The sequence below is a fragment of the Carassius auratus genome, unplaced genomic scaffold (genome assembly GCF_003368295.1).
Source record: "Carassius auratus strain Wakin unplaced genomic scaffold, ASM336829v1 scaf_tig00217097, whole genome shotgun sequence".
Classification (NCBI taxonomy): Eukaryota; Metazoa; Chordata; class Actinopteri; order Cypriniformes; family Cyprinidae; genus Carassius; species Carassius auratus.
Window position 1 is genome coordinate 64,883 of NW_020528893.1, and position 26,886 is coordinate 91,768.

At 36.6% G+C, this 26,886-nt stretch overlaps 1 protein-coding gene across 1 annotated transcript in view; it reads right to left on the minus strand.

Annotated features, from left to right (window-relative positions):
• Positions 1–26,524, minus strand: part of LOC113099992 (kinesin-like protein KIF26A) — a 68,982-nt gene extending 42,458 nt beyond the window's left edge. The window contains exons 1-3 of the mRNA XM_026264854.1: positions 26,289–26,524; positions 25,775–26,026; positions 5,515–5,991 (exon numbers count right to left, since the gene is read on the minus strand). Of these exons, the coding sequence (XP_026120639.1) occupies positions 5,515–5,991; positions 25,775–26,026; positions 26,289–26,348 (789 nt within the window). The 5' untranslated portion in view covers positions 26,349–26,524. The remainder of the gene's footprint in view (positions 1–5,514; positions 5,992–25,774; positions 26,027–26,288) is intronic.
• Between the last annotated feature and the right edge of the window lie 362 nt (positions 26,525–26,886).

Consider the following 26,886-nt stretch of genomic DNA (forward strand, 5'->3'; position numbering starts at 1 on the left):
TTATCTACCCACACTCAAGTTGCTTGAAACATATATGACTTTAGTCACAGAGTTAAACATCTGTCAAAGCTATTCTTTGTTAAACGTATCATTTAAAAATGGCACAAGTCCGGGTGCCAAAAATTCACAGTAAAAAAAAAAAAAATTATATATATATATATATATATATATATATATATATATATATATATATATATATATATATATATATATATATATATATATACTGTATATACCTTTAAATGTACTAATAACCAATTTAATACAGGTGGTTAAATAGAAAGTAACATGATGAGAGGCCTGTCCCGTCAATAAAACGTAATGCAATGAACATTATCAAAGTAATTGATAACAGAAATTGTCAAACTTAACATTCTAACTATTCAATAAAATTTACATTAAATATAAACCATATTGTCACTCAGGGACACTAAAGGAATGTACTATTATTGTTTTTCACTATAAATGACCGTTTTTACTTGCAGAAATCATATATATGACATTATTTTAAAGTAAAAGTACATAAAATGTGATGTTACCATTTAACTTTTGACCATAATATGTATGGTAAGATATAATTTACAGTTTACAATGAACTGATTTTTACTTTAGCATTTTTTTATTCTAATATTTTTACATTGTACAATTAAAAAACAATCAACAAAAACAACAAACAAGAGTTCCACTTCCCAGGCTTGCTGAATTTAAAATGGCAGTACTAGTCTAAGAAATCAATAAACCAATACGTTTCTAAATAACCTCTTTGTTCATGTGTTATTTTGTCAAGGGCACCAAGTAAGCCAGGATTCTCATTGTTGTCCCATCAAATAAAAAAAAATAAGCACATGATGGCCCTGGAGCGCACACTGATCTGGGAGCTATCATTACATCTTAAAATAACTTCATCTTTGCATCCTCAGTATGTACATGTGTTCGTAATGTAAGTTTTAATTAGAATTTTCCACCTAAAAGAAAAGAGAGTAAGTAGTACATGACAGCACACGCATACACACATGTACTCATGAATGCACAAGGATAGAGGGGAAATGAGAGAGCATGAGTAGGTACAACAGAATCTGGGAAAAGTGGAATAGCTGTGATCTGCTGACAGCTTGATGTAGAGATAACGAGCACAGAAAAATCTCTCGCACACACGTGTAGGGTCTATGCTCCAGAGAGACTTGTCTCAAACACCCACCATGGCTGTGTGCTAATCTACCTCCCGTCACTTCAGCCGTAATTACAGCCTCATGTCAGGGTCCACAATTAGACCCCAGAAGGATGGTGAAAGAGGGACGATTTGAGTTCAGAATGGACAGGCTGTGTTCATTCTTAGCAAATGAACAAACTCATCCTAACATCACAATGTAAGTTGCTAAATGTGACCAAAAAACTAAATGTAAACTGCCAAACAAGCAAAAAAATACAATACATACTAACTACTGAGGCATTAATAAATAATATGCATTGTTTGATTGTTTGCCAGTGTATTGTGTGAAGAAGGCATATAGGACTGACCCACATTACAATTGTTTAAAATTCAGGCCTATTAAATGAATCTATTAAACAAACTTTTTGTTGGTTCGACAAATTTTTGTTGGTTGGACTTAGAATATTGTAACGGAAGAGTTTAAATTCACATACATTTCGATTGCTTGTAAATAGTAAATAAAAAAGAGAGAAAAAAGAGAGAGAAAAATAAGAATAGTCAATCAAAGTGATGCTTTGGTTATTTCAGCATTATTCACGCACCTTAAGAAGAACTTTTACAGTGTTAAGTTCAGATACATCAATCAGTGAAAAAAAGGGCGCTCATCCATCAAACAAATTTGCTCTCTGTATAACAGCCATGACATTCAATTTGAGTTTGTCAAATTAAGGTAAATTGCATAATGACCTTTCCCTGTAGTCAACATTTCAATACAGAGCTTTTCATTTCTTAGTGCAGCATTGTGCTCTCTCTCTCTCTCTCTCACACACACACACACACACACACACAAACACAGGCTCACAAGAGTGAGTTCGATGGACACAGCTGTGTTCCAATAAAACCCAGCAGCAGATGGAGCTCAGTGACAGCGAAGAGGTCACATTGGACTTTAACTTTGACATTTATAGAGCATTCACTAGCACAAGTGGTGACAGGAGAGAGCAGCCCCTCTGAAACGCTATTAATTATCAGCTTATATTAAATGATGTCCGACAACAGCAATCTGCTGTCCACAAAAACAATTCATAAATCCTTAAACCCTGTACTAGCTTAAATATAACCTTACAGCATTACTATTTAAAAAAAATCACTGTAAGTAATGAGTAATGTGCCACTGCAGAAAACCACAGGAAAGAAAATTAAATTGTTAAATTCAGTCTGCTGTTTTTGAGTGTTGCAGAAGAGGCCCTTAACGTCCTTCAACAGAATGAGACCACTGCCAAGTTAAAGCAGGGCAGCATGTGCAGTCTAGCAGACAACCATCCCAGATGGACGTCAGGTGCCATTTTTTCACCCCAGGTGAGACTGCAGTCCCATCTGTTGACAATTTGCACTTTTGGCTCCCTCCACACATTCAAATAAAGCTTGTGAGGCACTCCTCAAGGCCTTAAAAGAGCCCGGCTGCCAGAGGAGGCCCATTAGTGGGCTGCGGGTGGCACTTAGGCCTGAGGACAAGCTGATGAGCCCTGTCCTACACTACAGAAACACACAAGCTGGATGCTTTTACAGTAGCTGCCTCCAAGCTGATATTTGACTGAGTGGGATGTATGGATGAAAGATCATTTCCATCCCTGCTTTTGACGAGCTTGCAGTCTGCTTAAGGTGTATTATAGGCTATGGTCTGCAAAATGCTGAAGTATACAAAACAAACCATGAAAAAAAAAAAAATTATTAATAAAAAAAGGACAAAACACTTTGTCAAATGTGGCTCTATTGAAATTCATGGCGCAATGTCTTTGTCTTCAAGGGTGGAAACGTTCTCTAGGGTACCAACAGCCTTGTGATTCTGTGTGGTTTGGATGTGCTGTGACTTTCAAGGTCTAATTGCTTTTCATACTCTGTGAGATGAGGGGGAAGACAGCATCCATTGTGCTTTTTTGTCACAGAGCCAGTCAGCTTTTATTTACTACAACATTCTGTATTATGCAGAGGTGTTACAGGAAGATTACCAAATCCAAACTTGTTGACACCGGAAAAAATACACAAGTCATTCATTCTAACAAATGTGATGGCAGTGAGCCCATCTTTCATCAAGAATTTCATGTTATACTTTCTAACAATATTTTATACGCTGATTTTTTTGTTTTGTTTCTATTTTTGACAGTATTTTATAGCCAGGATTTTTCATCCTGAGAGTCCAGTGACCAGTCATTGTAATCATGAGCGGATATAAAAATATGAAGGGGGTTGTTACTAAGCTGTATGAACTTGCATGTATCCATAACTTATTATAACGTGTTTATGATGCATCATTGCATAAAGCTCAAGGGAACACTAACTGCAAACAGACATCAAACTATTTCACGCTATAAAATAAAACAAGACTGTTAACACTAACCACTACAATGACTATAGGCAACTCACTTTCACACTAAATAACAAAATAAAATAAAATAAAACACCTATAGACAACATACAATTTTACACCTATAGACATGATTTTAGACTAAATAAGTAATAATATATAGTAAATAAATTATAATAATAATAATAAGTAAAAATGCAGGCATTTATAAGCTTATTATACAGCCACACAGGATGATGGGAATCCCCCACACATGCTGCTTAGCATGACTTGCTATAGAACATCATCTATGTAAAACATCTATGTAAATATTTACTAGTGCTGTCAAACGATTAATCGCGATTAAACACATCCAAAATAAAAGTCTTTGTACACATAGTATATGTGTGGGTACTGTGTATATTTATTATGTGTATATAAATACACATCCAGAAAAATATGCTATGTTTATAAATTACATATATTCATTCATAATATAAATTATATGAATATAAATATATACATGCTAATACAGAAAAGTTTTTAAGTTTTAGTTTTTTTTATCTTATTCATCTTTCTAAGCATCAGCCATGACAAATGGCTCATCTATGACAATGGGGTCACTGCGAGCCATCCAAATGCCTATCAAATTGCATTCCATATCAAGATGACTTAATGCTCAATCTCCTGACAGGAAGGTCAAGTAGAACCGAGAAGGCCAATACGAGACGAGCAGCGGCTAATCTACCTGATAATAATGTCACTCAGCACACAAACATATCAAAGGTAAAATATTCAAATAGTTACGGTTTCTTTGCGCTTTAACAAGGACTTACATATGTGGTTTTGGAATTTTGTCCTTTTTGAATTCCTGATGTGCCACATGCATTTTCAAAGCATGCAATATCAATCAAGATGTACATGATAACCTTGAAGCAACTCCTAAAAAAGCATCTCATATTTGAAAAACATCTATAATACATTATGTTTACCTTTAAACCATTCTGTTTGATTAAGTCACCTTAAGCCAGAACACTGGCATCTGATTGAGAAGACATTATCAAAAAGCTAATGTCTTATTCTCTCTGAGAAGGGTTCTTGAGTCCTGTCATAACAACCTGATCCTCGGCCCTGAACTGGACATGAGCTCCATAATGGCATAAATATAGTCACATAAACCCCACGATGAGGGACTACTTTATGAAAGCTAATAAATAATTCTGCTCAAGGTAAAACCATAAACCAAATCACCAAGCCATAACGACAAAGACTTGTATATTTGCAATGCAACCATGATGTGTTTTGTGGCCCACAAGTCCCTCAGCAGAAACAGCCCAGACAAGTGGCCTTGGTGTCCAAATCGGACCCAAGGACCATCGGAGACATTCTCTGTAAACTTTTTACAGGAGTTAGAGTTTGTACTTCTACCTTTACTTAGATTTGGACATATAGCCACTTGATCACTTGAACACTGGAAATATGAAAAGTAGCAATAAAAAATCAATCAATCAATCAATAAAACCATTTAAAAAATGGGGGTCAGTAATTGTCTTTTTTATTCACAAAGGGTTCATTAAATTTATCAAAACTTACAGTAAAGACATTTATATAGCTACAAAAGTTTTTAATTGTATTACAATTCATGTTTTTTCTTCTAAACCTTCTAATTATAGTAACAACATGTACTTTTCTGTGTGCTTGTGGACTTCTTTCAAAAGCAAAAAAACCATGCCTACCCCAAACAGTAGATTATATATACATTTTAATATATATATAATTCATTTTATACATACAAAGGGTATTTTTTTCAGGACCTTCCTGCCAAATGTTTGACTAGTGGTTCTATTAAATATTAATTACATTAATGCATAATTAATATTCATGAACCTTTTGTGTCCCTCCTACTTTTCAGATAATTTCTACACTATTGAACATAAAGAGGTAAATAGTTTTAAAATTCAAAAGTAGAATATTCAGATTGTATAACATATATAGCTTTAGAAAAGCAACTCTTTCTTACCAATGAGCGAAGATGTTCTGAGGTGCTTGTCACACGCCATACTCCCTCCAGGTAGTGTTGTGCATGTAGAGGAAGTGGAGTGACAGTGGCCAAACAGGTTCGTTTGCCACCCACTCTCGCTGCTCCATCTTGATTCCAACCCATTTCCTGTGTTTTCTCCCTGGACTGTGGACCACATGGATGCCCGGTGAGTTTTTGACTCCTAGAAACTGGAGAACACTGTGTGGGCCATTCCCAGGAAGCAGAGGGTGAGATGGAACTGTGAGATGCCACACGTGGTGGCAGCAGGCCAGAAAGGGGTCCGGGCTGCAGGTCAGGCATGTCGAATGCCAGCCCCAGGGCAGAGTGGAGTGCCAGGCGCCTCAGGTAGTGAAGGGGGGTTCCACACACTTCACAGCTGCTCTGGGCACCACAGCTCCTTGGAGGCCATTCCACAGTCTGGAGCTTGTCAAGGAGGAAGGCTGCAAAGCTCGGGTCCTGCAAGAAAAGTCAGAAACATGACTGAAAGCACAGCTGCTGAAATTGTCTTGGTTTTGCATTTTGTTCACGTATTCTTGTTAAATTAACAGACTGATTATATTTTCAGAGCTTGTGGATAAATATTCTCCATTCACAAAGAAAAAGCTGGGCTTAATTTATAGTTGATTAGCTTGTCAATCATATGCAACACAGTATGATAAAAGTAGTAACCAGAGGCGGCAACACAGGCCACATTTTGGCATATAGTATAATTACCAGCATTTAACATCCTCTGAGCTATGTAAATGAAATGTTTTATGAGAAAAAAAATAACACTGCAGTGGTCCTAAAATTTTACTGGACACTAAAGCTAATATATAAATGCTGAAATTCATTGCATTTGATAACTAACTACATATCAGTTTAACTAACCATGAACTAATGTTTATAGTTAATGTGATGAAATTCACCTTTGGTTACTCTTTTGTGAAATTGAATATCCTCAAAAACCACTTTGAAATCAGTCGGTAGTCCAAATACCTTTTAGAGCCACTATAAAAAATATTTAGATGAAGATATATAAATTATGGTAAACTTTTAGTGAACTTGGACATATAAATGTCACCCCTAACAGCTGCTCCTTTTGAAAATCACACAAAATCAAAGCTCTCACTCCATGCGTTGCAACATTGTGTGTAGCTTGATTTAAGGATTGCAATAAACTTATGCTGCCTACACCCCAAAGTGTATATTTTGCAGGAGTGAACTGAAGGTCAGGGGCCAAATCCCTGACCTCAGCACAACACTATACCATGATTGAGTGCTTTTGTCTGGGACTGGAGGACTTCTGCAGCAGGTTCACTCACTAAGGGGGGAAACAGTACAACATTGGCATGCCAGATGCCTGCAATCTGCTTCAGCTTCAGTCTGCATGCAGGCAGCCCCTCCAACCTGTTAGAGCTGCCTGTGGGCATAAGACTTTACATTTATTCATTTAAGCAGACTTGGCTAACATCTTTGCATAGAAGTGCTATAGGGGATATAGCCTAGAAAACCATTAATAAGACTGAGAATACTCAAAATGATACGGACAGAGCTATTGGCACTGAATATGAATTAGTTGGAACTTGAAACTGAATAGAATAGTTCGAAATATGATGATAAAATAATACGAATGGAAAAACAAATTGCAGTAAAATAATGAAAATAAAATAAAATAAAAAAATCCACCAAATATATTGTTTACATCAACATACACATAGCATCAGCCCACATCATTTTTTTTATAAATTTAAATTATTCATCCACCAAGTAATAAAGTTCATTCATTCACACCATGTGTGATTACAGGTGTGCGTTTATCTACAATTTACAGCTGCTTTGAAAGTGCTCTTCCAATCGGAATTCAGAGTCAGCTCACATACATAAAGAATTTGATTTTGGATGTTTGTATTTTCTATTAATAGTTTTATTCTATTAATTAGAAACATAAAGAATCTATTCATTAATTGCTTTTGGAGCAGTTCAGTCAACATGTGTCCTCAGCAGTCTTTATGCATGTACATTTAAACACTGTGAATCGTAAAAATGCAAAATGACAGCTGCAGAATGCAAAATAACCAGATGACACAAATGCAAGCACAAACGTGGCATGTTAGTCCATCCACCCACTCAACAGACACAAGCTGCACTTGTTATGTGCTAGTCACACCACAGAGCTATTGGAGAGGACCTTCCTTTGTATAGAGATTTAAAGCCAGGCTGCCGTCTGCATCCTTTATTGTGTCTGTGGCTTCTGGTGTCTTCCTAGGCAAACACATAGAGGTTATTCACGAGTCAATGGCTTCCTATGAGCCTGTGCCCTCTGAGTCCCACCCCACATGTGTTCGCAGTAGCCACTGCATTCTGATGGATGTGATAAAGGGGTGAGGAATTGGCAGGCACACTTTTGGATGAAAACAACTATACAGAATTGCACCCCTCCACCAACAGTGACCCTAAAATGCAAATGGGGAGAGTGAAATGGATGTAAACTCTCTGATCTATAACTACACCTGTGACAAATCAGAAAGATGATGGATTTGCTATCTCGGTCCACAAAAACGAATAAATAAATGGGTAGCTTAAACAAAGACGAGTGTGACATACTGACACAAATAAATAAAAGATAGGATCACGGAAGCTGTCAAGATATAAGCCAAAGAGAGAATTGAGGCCTTCCTTCGAACACTTCATCCATGCTCTAAATTGCTGGTGAATTGCAATTTTCTGTTCTGTTAGGTAACAGACAAATGATGGAGGTACTGAAGGAAAAAGAGGAGAGTAAGGGGAGTGAGGAAAGTGTGAGGCACAACAGAATGGAAAAGAACACTTGTGAAGTGTTTTAAAAGTGTGAATCTACTGTATGCAAAAATAAAACAACTAAATAAAAAATTTACAGCAGCTTTGAAAGTTGATTAAAGAGATCAGAAATAAGAATCCAATAAATCAATTAAAGAGTTATATCTAAAGCATGTTTAAATTATATTTGAAAGAATAAACTAACACATGTATTCGTAAATTTTGACCAACTGCCAATTGTGGGTCATCATACAGTAAGCAATGAATCTATGTACGCTCCCTTAAAAAACAACCAGATAAAGGCATCTTAACAGGAGGACACATGAACATTAGATTTGGACATGTCTTGTGGTCTTCCAACCTTTCAGCATTTATATGCTTTCAGATAATCACATTCTTATCAAATAGAGCAGATTTCACACTTATCCGTTCTACAACATGCACGTTTGTATACAAAAAAAAAAAACTCCAGTGCAACACATCAAGCCTTAATTTTGATGTGTTATACACGTATATTATACACACATGCTGAAATGCATTTACCAACATAATGTGCCATTAAAGGCACCTGCACACTTCAAACAGCTGGAAATTTAAGTTGGATTTATATTATATTATGGGACGAAACAGAACCCTGGGGAATTCAACAGCCTCGCCACTACAGACGTTTGTAAAATCTAAACTGTTTATCATTAACTAGATTATCTCAAAAGCACAAGATCTTTATTTTTATCCACAATTCAAAATTAAATTGAAGGTTTTAGAATTTTACTGGATCAAAAAATTAATTACCTGCTTTTCCCAAACAATCAGAAAATGCTGGCTGATAAAACTTGACTGCTCCTGTTTCTTGATCACTTCACGTTCTCGTAACCCTCTAGCCAATGCTTCTGGTATGCAGTCAGACCACAACTGACTCAACTCAGAAAACAATTCTACTTACTCGCAGAGCAGTGTTGTAAATCACTTCACACAAACAATTGCAATTCATCCTCATAAGCATAGCAACAGACGGAGTGCTTTGTGTGCTGGAGGTCAGGGGAGACTGGATATCCTTTCAGAAGTCTAGGAATTAGCAGCATATTTTAGAAATGCAAACAAGTCCCGATGATGTAAACTTTAAAATGATAAGATGCTTAAGACATTAAAGAGAATATTTAAAATGTCAAGCAAATTGCCTTCAAACAAATACATTTTACTCACCCTCAGGCCATCCAAGATTAAGATGAGTTAATGTCTTTATTGGAACGTCTGATAAAAATATCACAATAATCCACAAGTAATCCTCATGACTCCAGTCTATCAATTTACATTTTGTGTGTTTGTAAGAAACAAATTTATCATTAAGACGTTTTTAACTTTAAACTGTTGCTTCCAGCTAAAATACAATTACTCCATGCATGATATTGCTTTCTCCAATGAAAAAGCAATCTTTTCTCAATCAGGAGAGAAATATGAACCGATAATGCACTGTTTAGACCTAAAAAATATTTAAAACTGTTTTTACTGGAGCAAGCTTCATTATGAATTATATACAGTTCATCCATTTTGGCCAGAAGTGACGTTTCACATTATGCCTAATGATTGCTTTGTTTCTTACGAAACATGCAGCTTTTCACTTCACAGGACATAAATTGATCTGCTGGAGGCATTTTGATTATTGTGATGTTATTTATCTGTTGTTAAAACTCTCATTCTAATGGCACCCACTCGCTTTAGAGGATACACTGGTGAGCAAGTTGTGTAATGCTAAAATTCTCCTAATGTGTAAGTAAAATTTCAGCACATTTTTATTTTTGGGAGAAAACTACTCCTTTAATGTTTCTATAAAAAGTATCTTATGATCACCAAGGTTATGGAATATTATTACAAATTTAAAAGTAAATTAAATGTTTTAAATGTAATTTATTCCTGTTATGTCAAAACTGAATTTTCTGAATCCATTCCTCCAGTCTTCAGTGTATTATTCAAGTGATAGTAAAACTGTGAGAACTTGATGAGAAAATATCAAGAGGTAGGAGACCAACTTCACAGCTATGACCATTCTGTTTCTCCATCGCATCTTCGTTATAGAAAATAAAGTTTGATGCCAAACAGAGTTTAAAAAGTGCATCCACTCTGTTTGGTCTCTTCCTCATTTAGCATCTGCAAGTCAATGTCTCATGCACACAAGGGCTGTCCCCAACACTGCCTTCAAGAAAACCTTCATTTATTCACCTCTTTGCATATTCATGCTACCAGCAGTCTCCTCATCAAAACACCTGTGTACATCCCATCCCTATGAAACCTGTTCCATTCCTCAATGGAAGTGTACTTCATTTTAAAAAACCTCATTAAAAACAAATGATGCATGTGTCACAAAATACTTTCAAATAAGAAACTCATTAGTAATGCAAATTAATACTGTTGGCATAAAATCCTGGCTCAGTACAAGCTACAGTAACGTCAGGTGTCTGAACCGGTGTAAAAATGCGTGTCATGAGTAAAAAGGAAAAACAAAAAACCATGTTCCCTAAAAAAAATTATACATACAGACAGAAGAATGCAAAAGTTTGCGAGAAGTATTTCTCAACAGATAAATATAAAAAAGCCATAACTGAGCCTTTTGAGATTATTTTCCTTTTCTACAAAATTTGCCTTTTTGTTCACTCTTTCTGTGAAACATGAAAGCATCTCAGAAATGTAATAACTTATTTGTGACATTGGGTGACATTGACATTGGGATGGGTTAAATCCAAAGTGCACACACAGTGAACTCCAAAAGAGCCTGAATTCTGAGTATGGGTCACCATACTTGGCTGAATGTCACTTTCAAGTGTAATTTTTTTTTTTTTCAAATTGAGATTTATACATCAGATTTATACATACAAGCTTTCCATTGCTGTATGGTTTATTAAGACAGGACAATATTTGGGTGAGATACAACTATTCTAAAAACTGAGACATACTGAGAAAATTGCCTTTGAAGTTGTCCAAATGAATTCTTAGCAATGGATATTACTAATTAAAAAATTATGTTTTGATATAAGAATCTCTCCTAGAATAAATCACCTTAGATCCCCTGGATGCATCATATAGGCCTAGTCATAATGCATAATACAGTATATAGTTTATTTCACTGTAATGACAATGCAACCAATGTACATCAAAAAAGATCTGTTGCTATTTCCATTTAATGGCGACTTAAAAGTGATGCAGCTCCACAAACTCACAGTCCATTCTTGAATGTTATAGTGTTAAAAAAATTGCTTTACTTCTGTTCTCCAAATGTGCAGCTGTCTTGCAGTAACATTTATAAATTTCAGAAGCATTCCTAATGCTGATTCTCATCAAGGGCCCTTTTATTATTTCTTCAGAGTGCAGTTTTTCTCTTTGACAGTGAAAGCATTTATATATATAAAAAAAATAGCTTCTTTCCCAGCCAGTCATCAGTCGCTGATTGGTCATACGGCACCAATGATGACAAAGATAATGGCGTTAACGGAACAGACATAATTGACTATGAGATGCAGGGAGAATTTGTAATGATGGCACTTAATAGAGCAATTATGCCCCATTAGGATAACATCTTACCCAATAAGCTCCCATTATCATAAGCAAGCGCAAAAGATGATGACAGCATTTGATTACATGTGGGTGGGCCTATATTACACATTCAAGTGACCGTCTATAGAAATGCCCTTTTTTATGACTCCCAAAACATTTCCACGAACCTTGTTGTGTAATTTACATTTACAAGACTAATTTAGTAGAGATTTGCAAACAAACAGGTAATGCCAGACAGACAAATTACAGAACGCTACTTGAGTAATTTTGTTGCATTTATAGTCTCCCTAGTGGGTAGAATTTATGCCAAAGATTTTTCTTAATTAGTATTATATTGTCACTCACAAATGCTTTCCTGACAATATTAAGAAAATTACTGCAGTGTTTATAAATTACTTGCATGGCAAGTTAAGTTCCTGAAGAAGGGGTAGGGAATAATATGCCAAAAACTGTTTTTGAGAAAAGTCATAGAAAGTTCACTGTACACTGTTGGACTGTGTATGACAGAATACCAGAGTGGGGATTTACTTCTGTAAAGAACTGAGGGATGAAGCATGAAAAAAAAAAACAGCCACTCTCCCACCACAGTGACTTAGCAAAGACTTGTTTATCCTGGGTTTCTCTTGCATTCCAAGTCATCCGTATCAAAGCTGAGTTTCTGTCACTTTAATGAGACAGTTACGTAACTGAAATGACATACACATACATGACTGATGCATTCAAAGCAATGCCGCCTCTGTGTAGGTTATTGCATAATCCGCTGGTGCATATATAGTCAGGTAAAAAAAGAATGGAAGAAAGATTGAATCAAATCTACAAGCTGTGTTTTTAAGAATTAGAAGCCCTTGGTGCCAATTTAATTGTTTCAAACAAATCGAAATGGAGATAGAAAGATTTGTTTCGCCTTGGTTGAACTATGTGGTCAAATAAAGAGAGTTTATAGGGCTTAATTAACATTACACACAATCCTTCCAGCAGTGATTATGGAGCAAGTATGTCATCCTGCATTGAAAAATGTAGCACTCTCATAAGAATCATTAGTGTCCCACTGATGCATATCAGCCAAGCCAATTAGCCAGATGATTAATACAATCATTCAGTGGAATAAGTCATAATAAATGAATGGAATAAATTAATTTTTCAGATGGTGCTTAAATAATTTCATAATTTAAACATAAATATTATCCTTAATTATCCATAAATATTATTCGCATATGCCTGTTTCTAACTGTTTGTATCTGCTGGTCACAAAAGCAGTTTTCTGTGTAGAAAATATAGGGACAAGCAGATAAAGTAACATGGCAGATAACTGTGCACTTTGAAACCTAACAGGGATGAATGTGGGGAAAGATTTTATCTATGGTAGTTTTAAGTGTGCTTTTGGTTAAAAAGACATCTTTTGATGCAGGTTAAAAAAGAAATGCTGACCTGGCTTCCTTCTAAGCGAACCCTTCTAACCCAAACAGAGCACAGCGAATATTTGACTGCCAGAATGTACTGCCTGCAATGTAGAATTTATTATTTTCATTTGTCACATGCTCTAGAATGATGATATATCTGTATAGTCACAAAGATAATTGGGAAATGAATTTTGCAAGTCACTCTTTGATGGATATTTTTTCATCTGCATGTTACTAAATCAATCCAGACTTCTACATTTAGTCCTTCTTCTCAGTTTTATAGAAAATCTGTTTTTGCCACTGAGGATAGGTGATATGCATTGTCAAATTTTCCCATGATTAAAATGTTTTCATTCATTTTGAAGAGGCATTATGAACTGCTTTTGTTTCCAGCAATCGTGTGTATGAATAGTCCAAATTAGCAACACCATTATTCTCGTTTTCTGTTTTTACATAAATGTTTGCAAAAAGGCCCTCACAGTGTTGGGAAAAAAAAATCTGTTCTTCTTCAAAAACGTTATTAAAGCAGACACATAGATGGTCTGATACATAGACAGCGAGCATCAAAATCCATATCTGCTCTGGCTCATGCCAAAAAATGAGGAGGATGGGTAACCAAACAGTTTTCCACAACAGCGGTAAATATGATTCAATGTTCCATGTCAACAGGGCAGTCAAAGTTCCTATTCTAGGTACCTCACCACAGGTTTCATCTTTTATGAACTTGTTTTTGAGCCACGAAGGTCAAAGCTGAACATGCCAAGCCTCCAGTCAACAGAGATCAAATGAACAGTTACACTCCTCCCTGTGTCCGCCTTGTAGTTTCCTGTTTTCACAGGGAATGTACAGTGATGGCAACTCCTTTTTTTCTTTTCTTTTTTTTTTTAAACAGTTATATCTAACTATTTTTTTACTTTCTGAAGCACTGCAGCTCTGTCCACTCACATGTTCCCTCTGTTTTTCAGCTGAGTTTCCGCTCTCACATTATCTGTATGCATTCTGCTGGCGCACATTCAAATATGTCTGTTTTCAAGAACATTGACTTCTTATCACCAAATAAGTAAGTATTAGAAACTATTTTACGCAGCTCTCTGCTACATTGACAATAATGTAGGAGGCCACCAATAAAACATCACACATACATAAGAAACTGTTCAGAAATGTCAATGAGATAATAAACTTCAGGAATTCAGTTATTTTTTTATGCTGAATGTAAATGTCACACTATGCCCAGTCAAATAAAAGTGACAGGCTGCAAGCTGCATTTATACATTAAAAGATATTCTTGCAGGTGCAGTAAAAGATAAGTGGCGAAATACTCAACCACAGGAAAGTGGGATTGACCTCTATATGCACCCTCTCTAAGAATGGCCATTGGAAATATTCACAGGAAGTCCTGACTCAACATTAAAAACACAATTAGACCAGTGTGTGGTTCTCTACCAAGGGCCGGGGCCCACTAGGGGGCCTCGAAGGATGACTTTTAAAAGTTATTTCAATTACTAAAATAGTATAGTACAAAAAATAGCATGGCACAAAATCAAGAAATTTTGTTTATTCCTCCCCCTAGATAACGTTCAAGCCATTCTTGAAACTGCTACTAACTCAAAAAGTGAATTATAATTAATTACATTTTTAAACAAGTCTAGTTTTTGTTAATAAAGGAGCAGGGGTCTTCAGATATTGTGTTGGACAATTGGGGGCGGGGGGTCTTTCAGTCAAAAGATTGACTACCACAGAATTAGAGGAAACCCTTTGTTGATAACAACAGGAGCTCAATATTATGTGAGCTAGCATCCCAAAAAATAGTCCAAATGTTGTTTTATGAGCTCATTATCTCAGTTCATTGTAAAGTTTTACAATTTTTAAATCATTTGTTAACAACACAATCCCTACAAAACCACAAGCTGTGGTTCTTAACCTTTTTTCCCTCTACGGCCTCCCAATATACACAGGAAGTATTTGAAGGCCTCATTACTTTTATAGTGTACTGGAATTTTAAGTATTAGCAATATAATTAAAGAATTTGCTGTAGTGTGTCAATAGGAAACCATGCAATGTCTCAAGAAACCTTGATGTCAAAAAAAAACTAAATGTTTCAAGAAACCTACCTGCAAAGCTACATTACTTTAAAAAAAATTAGGCATACAAAAATGCTCTAAAATGAGGATTCTGTCAAAAATTATGTCATAAACATATTTTCTTTTTTAATGAACTTCTATTAACTAAATTAAATCAACATTTGGTTTAATCCTTTGTGTAATATTTTGTGTTTAAAGCAGCTTTTGTCCTAGGTGCACTTGCACATAGTTTATCATGAATCATAGCACGTCGGTCTCTTGAAGCATCTTGGAGACGTTGCCGGTTTTTCTGGATTTAGTTATGTTATGTTATGTTATGTTATGTTATGTTTTATGTTATGTTATATTATGTTTTATGTTATGTTTTATGTTGTTATGTTATGCTATGCTATGCTATGCTATGCTATGCTATGCTATGCTATGCTATGCTGGCTTACATCCCCCAACAATTGGAGCTCATTATCTTAGAGGTCATTGTAAAGTTCTTTGTATTTCTGATAACACAGTAATGCTTTTTCTTCTTCTTCTTTAAACATAAGAGTGTTGTTGCATTACATAACAAAATATCAATTTAAATGGCAGTTATTTTAAAGAAATGTAACACAATTGGATTAGAGTGTTCAGGGATCCTCAAATCTGACCAACGAGGTCCACTTCCCTGTGGGGTATAGCTCTAACTCTAATCTAACACACCTGAGCATGCTGATCAACGTCGTCAGGATCATTAGAAAACCACAGGTAGGTGGGTTTGATCAAGGTTGGAGCTAAACTCTGCAGCGCATTGGCCCTCCAGGACAAGATTTGAGGAACCCTGGATTAAACTGTGAATTTGGACACTTGGTTGAAACACTTTGCTAAACTAAGACACATGCAAACTTTACATTTCATCAAAATCACTTCAAAATCACTTCAAAACCCGATGCTAGTTAAAATACATTTTCTTTGCAAATGTTTCTTGTTTTTATATTCTGCATCCAACGCATTGCAAATAAATGTATACATTTTATTTGACTAAATGATCAGCACAGAACACACTTCTTGGGTCCCACTTTCAGCCTTTGTGTGTTTTCAAATACTACTAAATGTGTGCACATTATTTCAATACACCAGATTTTCAATGCATGACGTTTTCCTCTAACAGAAAAAGTATGAAGTCTATAAAACTTTTTAATTATTCCAGACAGCTTCCTTTTGATGACATTCAGACTTTGTACTCTAAGCTTAAACTCAGTCTCAGGTGTGAGAATACAGCTATCTCCTCAACACAGCTGCAGTGCGTCTCCCAAAATACCAAAATCTCACATTCTAATCTTTGAGCCATCTCTAATGACAACTAATCTGAAAATGTGACCGCCAGGCAGGCTATGGCTGAAGGGAGATAAGGAGGTTGAAAGTAAGACAGAGATAAACTGGTTGCATGAAGTGACAACAAGGACAAAAACGACCGATGCAAGGGACTTAATCAAAGACGAGTTAACGCACCCATAGCAGTAATCACAAGTTCAAAGTAGCCGAAATAATACCAGGAAGCTTGTAATGACTTGTCTTGTGTTTGCTTCACCGGACTGCTTGTATCCCTCCTCTGCTACAACACTAGCATCCAGAACTCATGAGGAGAGAGCCGTAACCCTGCAGCTTTATTGCTCTGGTGGCTACTTAAAATGAGTGTGGTGAGAGTTATAAAACCGGTGTGAACTTAAATATTCCAGCTTTGACAAGGCGTATGGGGCCTCTTTGGCAAACTGGTGCATAAAACTGTGGCAGTACAGTACCGAAGCGTTCTCTTGAGCATCCTATAACAGATAAAGTGTCTAAGCTACTACCTGCTTTGTGTTAAGATTTTAGGATATTTGTCATTGAAGAAAAGCCTTTTTTTGTGTGTGACTTGAGCTTTCAATGTGACTTATATGATGCACTTATCTCAGTGCCAGACGATGAAAGTTGATTGAGGTGCAGGTTCAGGGACTAAACTGAATTACGGCTACCAAACCACTGCATTGATCTGTTTCACAGCTCACTTAGCCTGTTATTCAATCTGTTCCAGTGTGCTTCTATCAGCTTACCGATCCCATATACTCGAGCTGATCTGGCCCACCACACTGTCAGACCCCCACTGCCTCAGGTTAATGACAAACTCTGAAGGAAGCAATGGCAAACCTCTATAACTCTTCCTTAAATTGCCTTTCTTAAGTTGGATATGTCACCGGGGTACTACCGAGGAAGTACTACCTCTGCTGGGCCTTTTTCACAATGGTGTCAATGTGAGTGTCCCACTTCAGGTCCCAGGTCAGGTGGTGCCCAGGAGTCTGAATGACTCTACCGCAGCCACAGTGCTGTTCTTAACGGTGAGTGGGGGGGGTGCTTAGGGGTTTCTCCAAGTCCATGATCATCTACACCATTTTAAGCATGCTGAGCTGCAGGTTGTTGTGACTGCAACAGACAGCCAGCTCTTTAACCTCCTGTCTGTAAGCAGACTCGACACTGTCCTTGATGAGGCCGATGACTGTAGTCTCGTCTGCAAACTTCAGAAGTTTGACATAGGGGTCCTTTGAAGTGCAGTCATTCGTGTAGAAGGAGAAGAGCAGTGGGGAGAGAACACAACCCTGAGGGGCGCCAGTGCTGATGGTGATAGCCCTGGATGTGTTTGCCCAGCCTCACTAGCTACTGCCTGTCTGTCAGGAAGCTGGTGATCCAGTGACAGATGGAGGTGGGCATGGAGAGCTAGGTCAGTTTGTCTGAAAGAAGGTCAGGCTTGATGGTTTTGAAGGCCAAACTGAAGTCCAAAAATAGTATCCTTGCATAATTCCCAGGTAATCTGTTTGTTGTTTGCACCATGTTGTTTGCTCTGTAGACAAACTGAAAAAAAATCCAGCAAAGGTCCAGTGATGTCCTTCAGGTAGGCTAGGACCAATCTTTCACATGACTTCTTGACCACAAATGTGTGAGCAACAGGTCTGTAATCATTAAGTCCAGTAATTTTGAGCTTTTTGGGGACCTGAATGATGGTGAAACATTTGAAGCAGCAGGGAACTTCACACAGCTCCAGAGATCTGTTGAAGATCTGTGTGAAGTTGGGAGCCAGTTCAGTCAGCACAAACTTTTAAACAGGTAGATGAAACACTGTCTGGGCCTGAAGCTTACTTAGATTTCTACTTCCTGAAGACCCGGTTCATATCCTCTACACAAATCTTAAGCTCAGGTTGGATGCTGGGGGAGGGAGGAAGGGGGGTTGCAGGAGGGGTAGATGTATGTCTGAAGTGCAGATCAGAATGGTTGTGGGGTGGTAGACTGGCCTTTTCAAATAGACAGTAAAACACATTCTGATCGACAGCCAGCTGTTGATTCTTCACAGACTCTGGGGGTGGTGTCTTGTACAAGGAGATGATCTTAAGTTCATAATGACCCTGAATCATCGGCTGATCATTCTCAGGTTTTTAGAGTAATTTTTAGCCACTCTGATCTCCTTTTTTAGTCTGTTCCTGGCCTGGTTATACAAGATTTTATCCCCACTTCTGTAAGCATCCTCTTTGGTGTGACAAAGCTGTTTGAGTTTCCCAGTAAAACTCATAAACCCAGTATATCATTATTGAGTAATAATAATGTCCAGGTGGGGATGCACATATCTTCACAGAAACTGATATATCTCACTCTGCTTCATATGGTACATTTAAACATTTAAAATTTGTAATTTATTATTTGTGATGTATTTTTCTTTAACATCACAATCCCTAAAGTGGTGTATCTTTAATTATTATTATTATTATTATTTTTTTTATCCTATAACGATCTTTGCCATTTGTGTTTTGTTTTATACATTATTTAAATTAATATGATTATCCTTTCAGCAACCAATAAAAGTGTATTACTGTTATTGTAGCATGTTTAGCACATTTTGTCACATTCAAATCTGTTCTTCTGAATTTCACAATATCCATATAGGGCTGCACATTAAATATGGGCCTGCTCATGATCACTTTGCCTCTTCATGCCAGATGTACTGGGTATGTGATCTTTTTTCCCCCTGGGGGGGGGAACTAGAATGACAACTGTTGGTGGAATACTATGGAGTTTTCCATGCTGGTGTTTCTCCCATGCACACAGATGTGCAATAGCCTGATTAGCTCCTGGCTCGGTTCCACAGCCCGGACGCTTCATAACCCACTCCTCACACATGTTCCCACTCACACACTCATCAGTCATCATGTGTTAGCTGTGAATGAGCACTCTGGAGTGATTAATGCAAATGCAGCATTGATCTGAGCTCTGTGCTCAGATGCAGGAGTGCAGCCACTCTTTACCTGCAGAACGACTCACCCGGCCTTTGAGACTCCAGAGAGAATCAAAGGTCACTCTCATTAGTTTGGACTCACCGGAGACAAAACTCCACAGTAGCATACAAAAGTGCCATGGTGGCCAGATATGCTAACATTTCATTAATGTGATTTATGGACATACAAAGTTAAAATGTTGAAAAATGAAAAAGGTAAGAATGTATTGTAGTATCTGTAAATATTCTATTATATTTTTACACAATTAATGCATTTATGTGATTAATTTTGTTCTGCGTGATTTCTAAAAAGGGATAAAATTATCATAGATGCAAGTAGCATATTTCTGTCTATTTTTTATATATTGTTTAATTTGCATTCCACAGAAATATTAGGTAGCACAACTGTTTTCAACATTGATAAAAAATGAGAAAATTTCCATGAGCAGCAAATCAGCATATTAGAATGGTTTCACTTGACTCCGAAGGCTAGAGTAATTACATTTTACCTATTTAATAAATAAATTAGAAAACAGATATAATAATATATGACAATATTATTTTTCTGCAAATAACTGCAGCATTATTTACTTAAAAAAATTACTTAAACATATTTTTCATTTTATAACTTAATTTACTTTTTAAAGTTGTTTAGATTAATACATCATCAATTTTTTTAATTTAGTAAAATCTCTATATGCTATAAAAAGTTAAATATTTTGGTTCATTCCATAAGTGGACACACACAGAGACAAGGTGAGGATGGATGAATGACTAAACATTAGGAAATGCAAGAAAGCCTTGTGATTCTCCTTCTATCCTTCAAACAGGTTGCTATGACAACCAGATCCCATCAGTGTGATGGATTGATCTGTGATGGACAAGTTGTGACCCCTCAGGGCATGACATAATCAGCACAGGATGGAAGAGGGAGAGTTCCAGAGAAGAGCACAATGATGATATGTCATCTGGCCACAAACGCTCTGAAGATTACCTATTCACTACAGTAAATCACACTCTTTCCATGTCCAGAGTTTGGAAGAAGAAATAACAGGAAGGAAATGGACCTAAATAATGAACCGCTTCAGTGATGGAGATAAACGAGGCTTTGCCTGCATAGTAGATTACATCAAGTGCACAGATGATTTCTGAAATTGTTGCACACTTTGAGCAAAAGGATACACAGAAGGGAAGAGTGTGATCCTCAGGAACCACCTCAGCCTTAGTCTTTTGCCCTCCACAATGTATCTCAGTTGGAAAACTAAAAAGAGTGCTTGCAGTGCCAAAAGGTCACCTGCTAGCAAGCTAAGGACAAGACTACTGGAAGAATAATCTCATAGAGGGAGGGAGAGACCCATGCTTTAGGTATAGACCTGTAAAAAAGGAAGCCATAATCCCCTTGGGAAAGTACCCCACTTGCTTTTCCCTATAAACTGCGGTCATGCCTGGCAGACTGACTGCTGAGACAGCAGGGACATGTACAGGTTAAAATTTTCATCACATGGACCAGCACATCATTCCATCCCAGTTTATTTCTTTGAGATTGCTTCACCCCCTCCAGTGAGACCACAGCCGGCCTCTTCTGAGACTTTCCCATGAATTTACGGTCAGGTGATTCTCCCTAGAATGGTCTTGGCTGATAGTAGTAATCATCCTTTTTTACCTAGAATGCACTGCTTGGTAAGTAGTCTTCTCAATACCTTCAGTAAATATTTTCAGAGCTAGACGTTCCCCAGTTTAAACTAGCACTGAACACAGCGGGGCAGTCAGATGCTTATTGTGCATTCTTAAGCTCACAGATTCAGGGGTTCAGGGGTGATTTTAACAGCAAAACATGCTGGGAGCCTTTAGGTTCTTTACTCTGGCATTTTAGGGGATTTTCAGAGGGCTGGCACTCAGAAATGTCTCAACATGCCTCGGGACTGGTTAAAGAAAACCACTGAAGTAGATGATAACTGTGAATTGAGAAAACAAAAGCACAACGTTACATGTAAAACAGGACTATAATTTAGAATAGCAGGATTATAAGAATACCTTTGCAGAATGCTAGACAAAAAGGTTCAAGGGTCAAAACAAGTTTTGCAGTTTTTCAGAGTTACATGTCTGTAGCGATAAAAACACATACTGTATACTCAAAAGTGAAATATTGTGCCAAAGTGAAAACCACACAGCTGACTAAATAATGCTATTATTAGTCTGACCAATAAACATTTAATATCACATGCCTTTGCAGAGATAATAATGTGCCTTTAAGCCATGTAACGTCAAATACTATATTGTGATGTCCTGGAGTAATTCAGACTCTTAATTTACCTTTGCCACAGGTTGCATGATAATTTCACTGAACATTAAAAATTGAAATAACATTTACAATGGCTTTCAGAGCCTTTTGACAACACTTACTATATTTCTACCCAAATATCAAGTCTCTAAAGCTTAATCTTCCCCAGTACCATATAGGAAAAATATATATATATATATTAAAAAATAGCCACAAATAGCTCACAGATATATATATATATATATATATATATATATACACATACACATACATACGGTATATGAGATCTTCCTTCTGCAGATCTGCTACACAAGTTTTTGTTTTTAATTCATGGGGTGACCCACTGTTATGTGTTCATAACAATCTGAAATTGAGATAAATCTCTCCATTCTACAATCCAATATGTTTTTCATTGATGAGTCAGAATGGATTTAGACTGCCATTACACTTTTTAATTTAAACTCTTTCTGTGAGATCCGACTCCATGAGGCAAACTTATGGAGTCTGGTATTGACAGAATCATTGTGTGCTAAAAGTGGCTTGGGATTCTTTCATCTTGCTTTTGTTGAACGCTCAGCCTTTTGCAGGGGTATCTTACGGCTTAATCTGACTGTCTGGACCCAGTCTTGATTGTCTGAGCTGACAAATAATTTAACTATGTCTCAGTCGGCTGAGAAAAAAATGTCCTTGCACATTTTACAGCTTAGCCACATCTTATCTCCAGGCTTGTAATTAGAGTCTAAGAAAGTAACTATTTATTCTGTCCATGCATTAAAGGCTAGCTTTGATAGCCTTCCAAACACGTTTTATGAAGAAAACAAGACTGGTTTGTAGTTTGACTATCTTTGTTTTTTGAGTGGATCCTTCATAAAACTGAATCAAACCATTTTTGTTATATTTTGTTACGTTGAAATCAATAGTTGGAATGCAAAATATACCTTTCACAGTTCTAGTCACTTGTCTCAAATTCATCTTTAATTATCAAGCTGCACATTTCTAATGTGCAAAATGATTGACCAAAGCAATAAATATTCTCAAAGGGATAATTTACCCAAAATCTAAATTCAGTCAACATTTACTCACCCTCAATTTGTTCCAAACCTGTATGAGTTTCATGTCTCTGTTGAGCAAAAACAGTTGATGGCAGACTTCCAGAGTGGGGAAAAAATATGATGTATTATGTACTATGTTAGTAATGGTTACTGTTGGCCGTTTAGTTACCAACATACTTCTAAATATCTTATTTTGTGCTCATCAGAAGAAAGAAAGTCATAGGTTTGGAAAAACTTGACTAAACAACATGACTAAATGATTTTGACAAAATTTTAATATTTGGGTGAACTATCCCTTTAATAAACACCTCTACAATGGACTCAGACTGGATGATCTAAAGTATTGGGATGGAATTATTAGGGAGGGACTGGAAACCACATTTTTGTTAGCCAGCAGACCTGGACTTTCCCAAAACAAATGAGAGAAATGTTCAACTATCCCCAAAATAAACCTTGAAATATGTTGTTATCAAAAGGTGTGTGACTGAACTAGACAATGGAGCTTTACAGCCCAGCACTGCTGCATTATGGTACTGCCTTTAAGTGTTAGCTAAACATGGTCTTTATTATTAATGAACTTTTTTATTAAATGAATCCTACCCATCACAAAGTAGCAAAAGAGAATGATTACAAAAAGTCTAAAAATAATGATTTATTGTTGGCAAAATGATTATTTATTAAAAAATAAAAATAAACAATAAAAATAAAAATGTAAAAGATTGTTCACTAAAAGATTCTTTGGGGAACCCAAAATAGTTCTTCTATAAAGCATCACTGCAAAAACCTTTGGGGCCTTTGTTTTTAAGAATGTATAAGTATCTGAATATGTGCTGTCCTGTTATAAACTCTTTATTATTGTGGCTGGGTCAGTTTGAAAGACAAAACTTCAAAACAGGAGGTTACGGTCTGGTCCAACTCTTTATAATCTCAGTCAACGTGAAGGAATGCACAGCCTCTGGTCATTTAAGGAAATTCATTACCAAGCCAACAGGATCACACTTTCATTGAGTGGTAAAAGTTAGGTGGCTTTGACTTCCTTTTCAGATGGTATCACTTCAACACTTCCTTTTACATGCATTGTTGCTCAGAACAATAAGTACCAAGTGCTGCTGTATACAAGCATGGACACAAGACAATATTAACACTCACAAACAATGAAGTCACTCCATAATAAATACAAACTATAACAAAAGAAACAAGTGGACCAGCTCTAAATAACTGTAGTGTAAGTCAATAACAATGTTTAATGAGGTTAAACTGTTAAATTAGGATGAAAAGACTATATTTATACATGTATAAGTATATAAGCTTTTGTATATAAAGGCACTGGAGATTTTCATTAAAAGTTATGCTTTTGCCATAAACATACTATAAACTTAAATGCAGTTTAGTTTGAGCTGATTCTTCAGTGAAAGACTAAGGTGGGCTCAACCTTCTCTTTATACACTGCCAGGACAGTTAATATAATCAGAACTCTCATCACCAATGATAGGCATGACTGCTTACATTCATCTCAGCAGATCTTCTCTTGAATATAGCCACTCAAATTGTGTCATCGCTCACGATTAATGGGACCATAAAATCCTGCTGAGTTGGATGGTTCTGCTGGTCATTGAAATGTGTTTTACCTGCAATACATCTCACTGTCGTCTAAAATAATCATTGTGGACAGGGTAGACCTTGGTGGAAGTGTCAAAAAGAAGTAGCACACCTCATATTTTTGACCATTGTCGGGGGATATGTTAGATGCATGGTGGGCTGAAGAGGCAGACAAGTCAAAATGCTGCCATTTCAACTTCATAGAGAAGGCATTATCCTTAACTACAGCGATGTGTCAAAAAGTGTTCATGTCAAATGGTGTTTTGAACTCACACCGCATCAAATTCATATGCGTACTGTAAATTTTAGATGTTTTTGGACTTCTTGAGGTTGGTAGGAAGTCTTTTATGTTCACCAAGGCTACAGTTACTTTATCAAAAATAGAGTAAAAACAATAGTGAAAAAAAATTATTATTTTAAGTAACTGTCTTAATATATCTTTAAAAAGTCATTTATTGCTGTGATAGCATCTTTAGCATCCATTACTGCAACCATCAGTGTCACCCTTCAGAATTCATTCTAATATGCTGATCTGCTGCTCGGTAAACATTTATTATTATCATCACACTTTAATATTACTTTATTATTTTTGTGGAAACTATCATATATTTTTTACAATTCTTAGATGAAAGGATAGTCCAAACATCCTTTGTTATGTAATTGTTTTAATGTCACTTTTGATCAAATTAATGAATACTTGCTGAATAAAACTACTAACTACTAACCCCAAACTATTTATATAAACTAATACATATATCATAAATTTACTTCCTGTCATTTTGTTTCACACCTATTTGATTTTCTTTATTCTGTGAAATGTTAGGCACAATGACAGTCTTTGTCACCCAACACTTTCAATATTAACATTTATATATTTTTTTCTATATATAATAAAATTGAGTAGAGACTGAGACTGCCAATATCTCAAACATTATCTTTTGTGTTCCGTGAAGAAGAAAAAAAGGTGAGACAGGCGTGGAACAACATGAGAGTGAGAAAAAAAAGATCTAATTTTAATTTTTGAGTGAACTGCGCCTTTTAAGGTTTTTGAACTCTCCTAAATTCTTTATTAGGTTATTATGTAATGGTTATTGTTAGAAATTAACTTTTACTGATTTTAATTAGAGTTTAGTCTTCAAAGATGAACATCATTATTTCTAAACCACAGTCACTGTCTTCATGGTGTAACGGTCCCTGAGATGAATTGTTTTAATGGTTTAGTTGAATGCACAAACCTTCAGAGTTCCTGGCTCGGCCAGCTCGCGCGCCTGCCTGTTCAGTTGCTTCGCAATGATTTGACATCGCTGACATAGGCTTTCCCTGCCGTGCTTGTTCTCAGAATAACTTAACTCTGTTACGGACACTGAACCGGCACCCTCCGGGTTTGGCCGGCTGCCGCATTGCACTTCCTCTGCAGAATGAATCCTTTTCCTAGGATTGAGTGCTGGACTCTGCACTGATACACTGCTTGCTGATACTTCAACAACCTTAAATGAGAGAAGGGCAGAAGTTAATTCAAAATGAAAGATGAATGAAAAGTGGCTGCTGATAAATGTAGACTGTTGATGACACAAAATTGTACTTTAGCTATCAGTCTAGCTACAGTATTCTCCCATCCTGACCAGCTGAAAGACTTTTAAAACCAGCTAGACCAATTGACCAGCTAGTTCAATTTGTCAAATGCTAAGTATTTAAGTTAATAAAAGCATTAAATATATATTTTACAACTTTAATCATACAGTATCTCACCGTGAACCTCCTGGAATCTGGGCTGCGTCCTGCACCTTGAACCCAATAATGAGAGCGCATGTTTCTGTTTTAAATGTCCCCGCGTGTCAGACAGTCTGATCTGATGTGCTCCGACTCACAGCGAGATTGGCAAATTATCCATTTGATTTCATAGATGGTAACTTATTGCATGCGTCTAAAGTTTAGTTTTTCCAGTCTTGCGAGTTGTTGCGCTTCTCAATCCCATGTTGACGATAAATGAATTTAAATCAGCTCTCAAAGTTAGACTGATATTGGATCGCTGAGGGGCGGAGCAGAGTCACTGCTCACACAGCGCGCTCCTGACTCTGATTCACATTGAAGGCGCATCGTCCTCTTGTGAACGGGAAAAATGTAACCTGTTTTCATTGACAGGGCGGTGATGTAGGCGGAATAGACGCATACAGACACATCGAGGCGCACTTTTTGGGTGAAATATTTGGAAAAACTCAAATCCTGTTCCTAATTTTTCTGTTAGAAACGTATAAAACTCACACCGGCGGACAGTTAATTGTGACCAGTTCATATTTGCTGCTTTGGATTGTGGTGGAAACTGAGCACCCAGGGGAGAGCAGTAAAG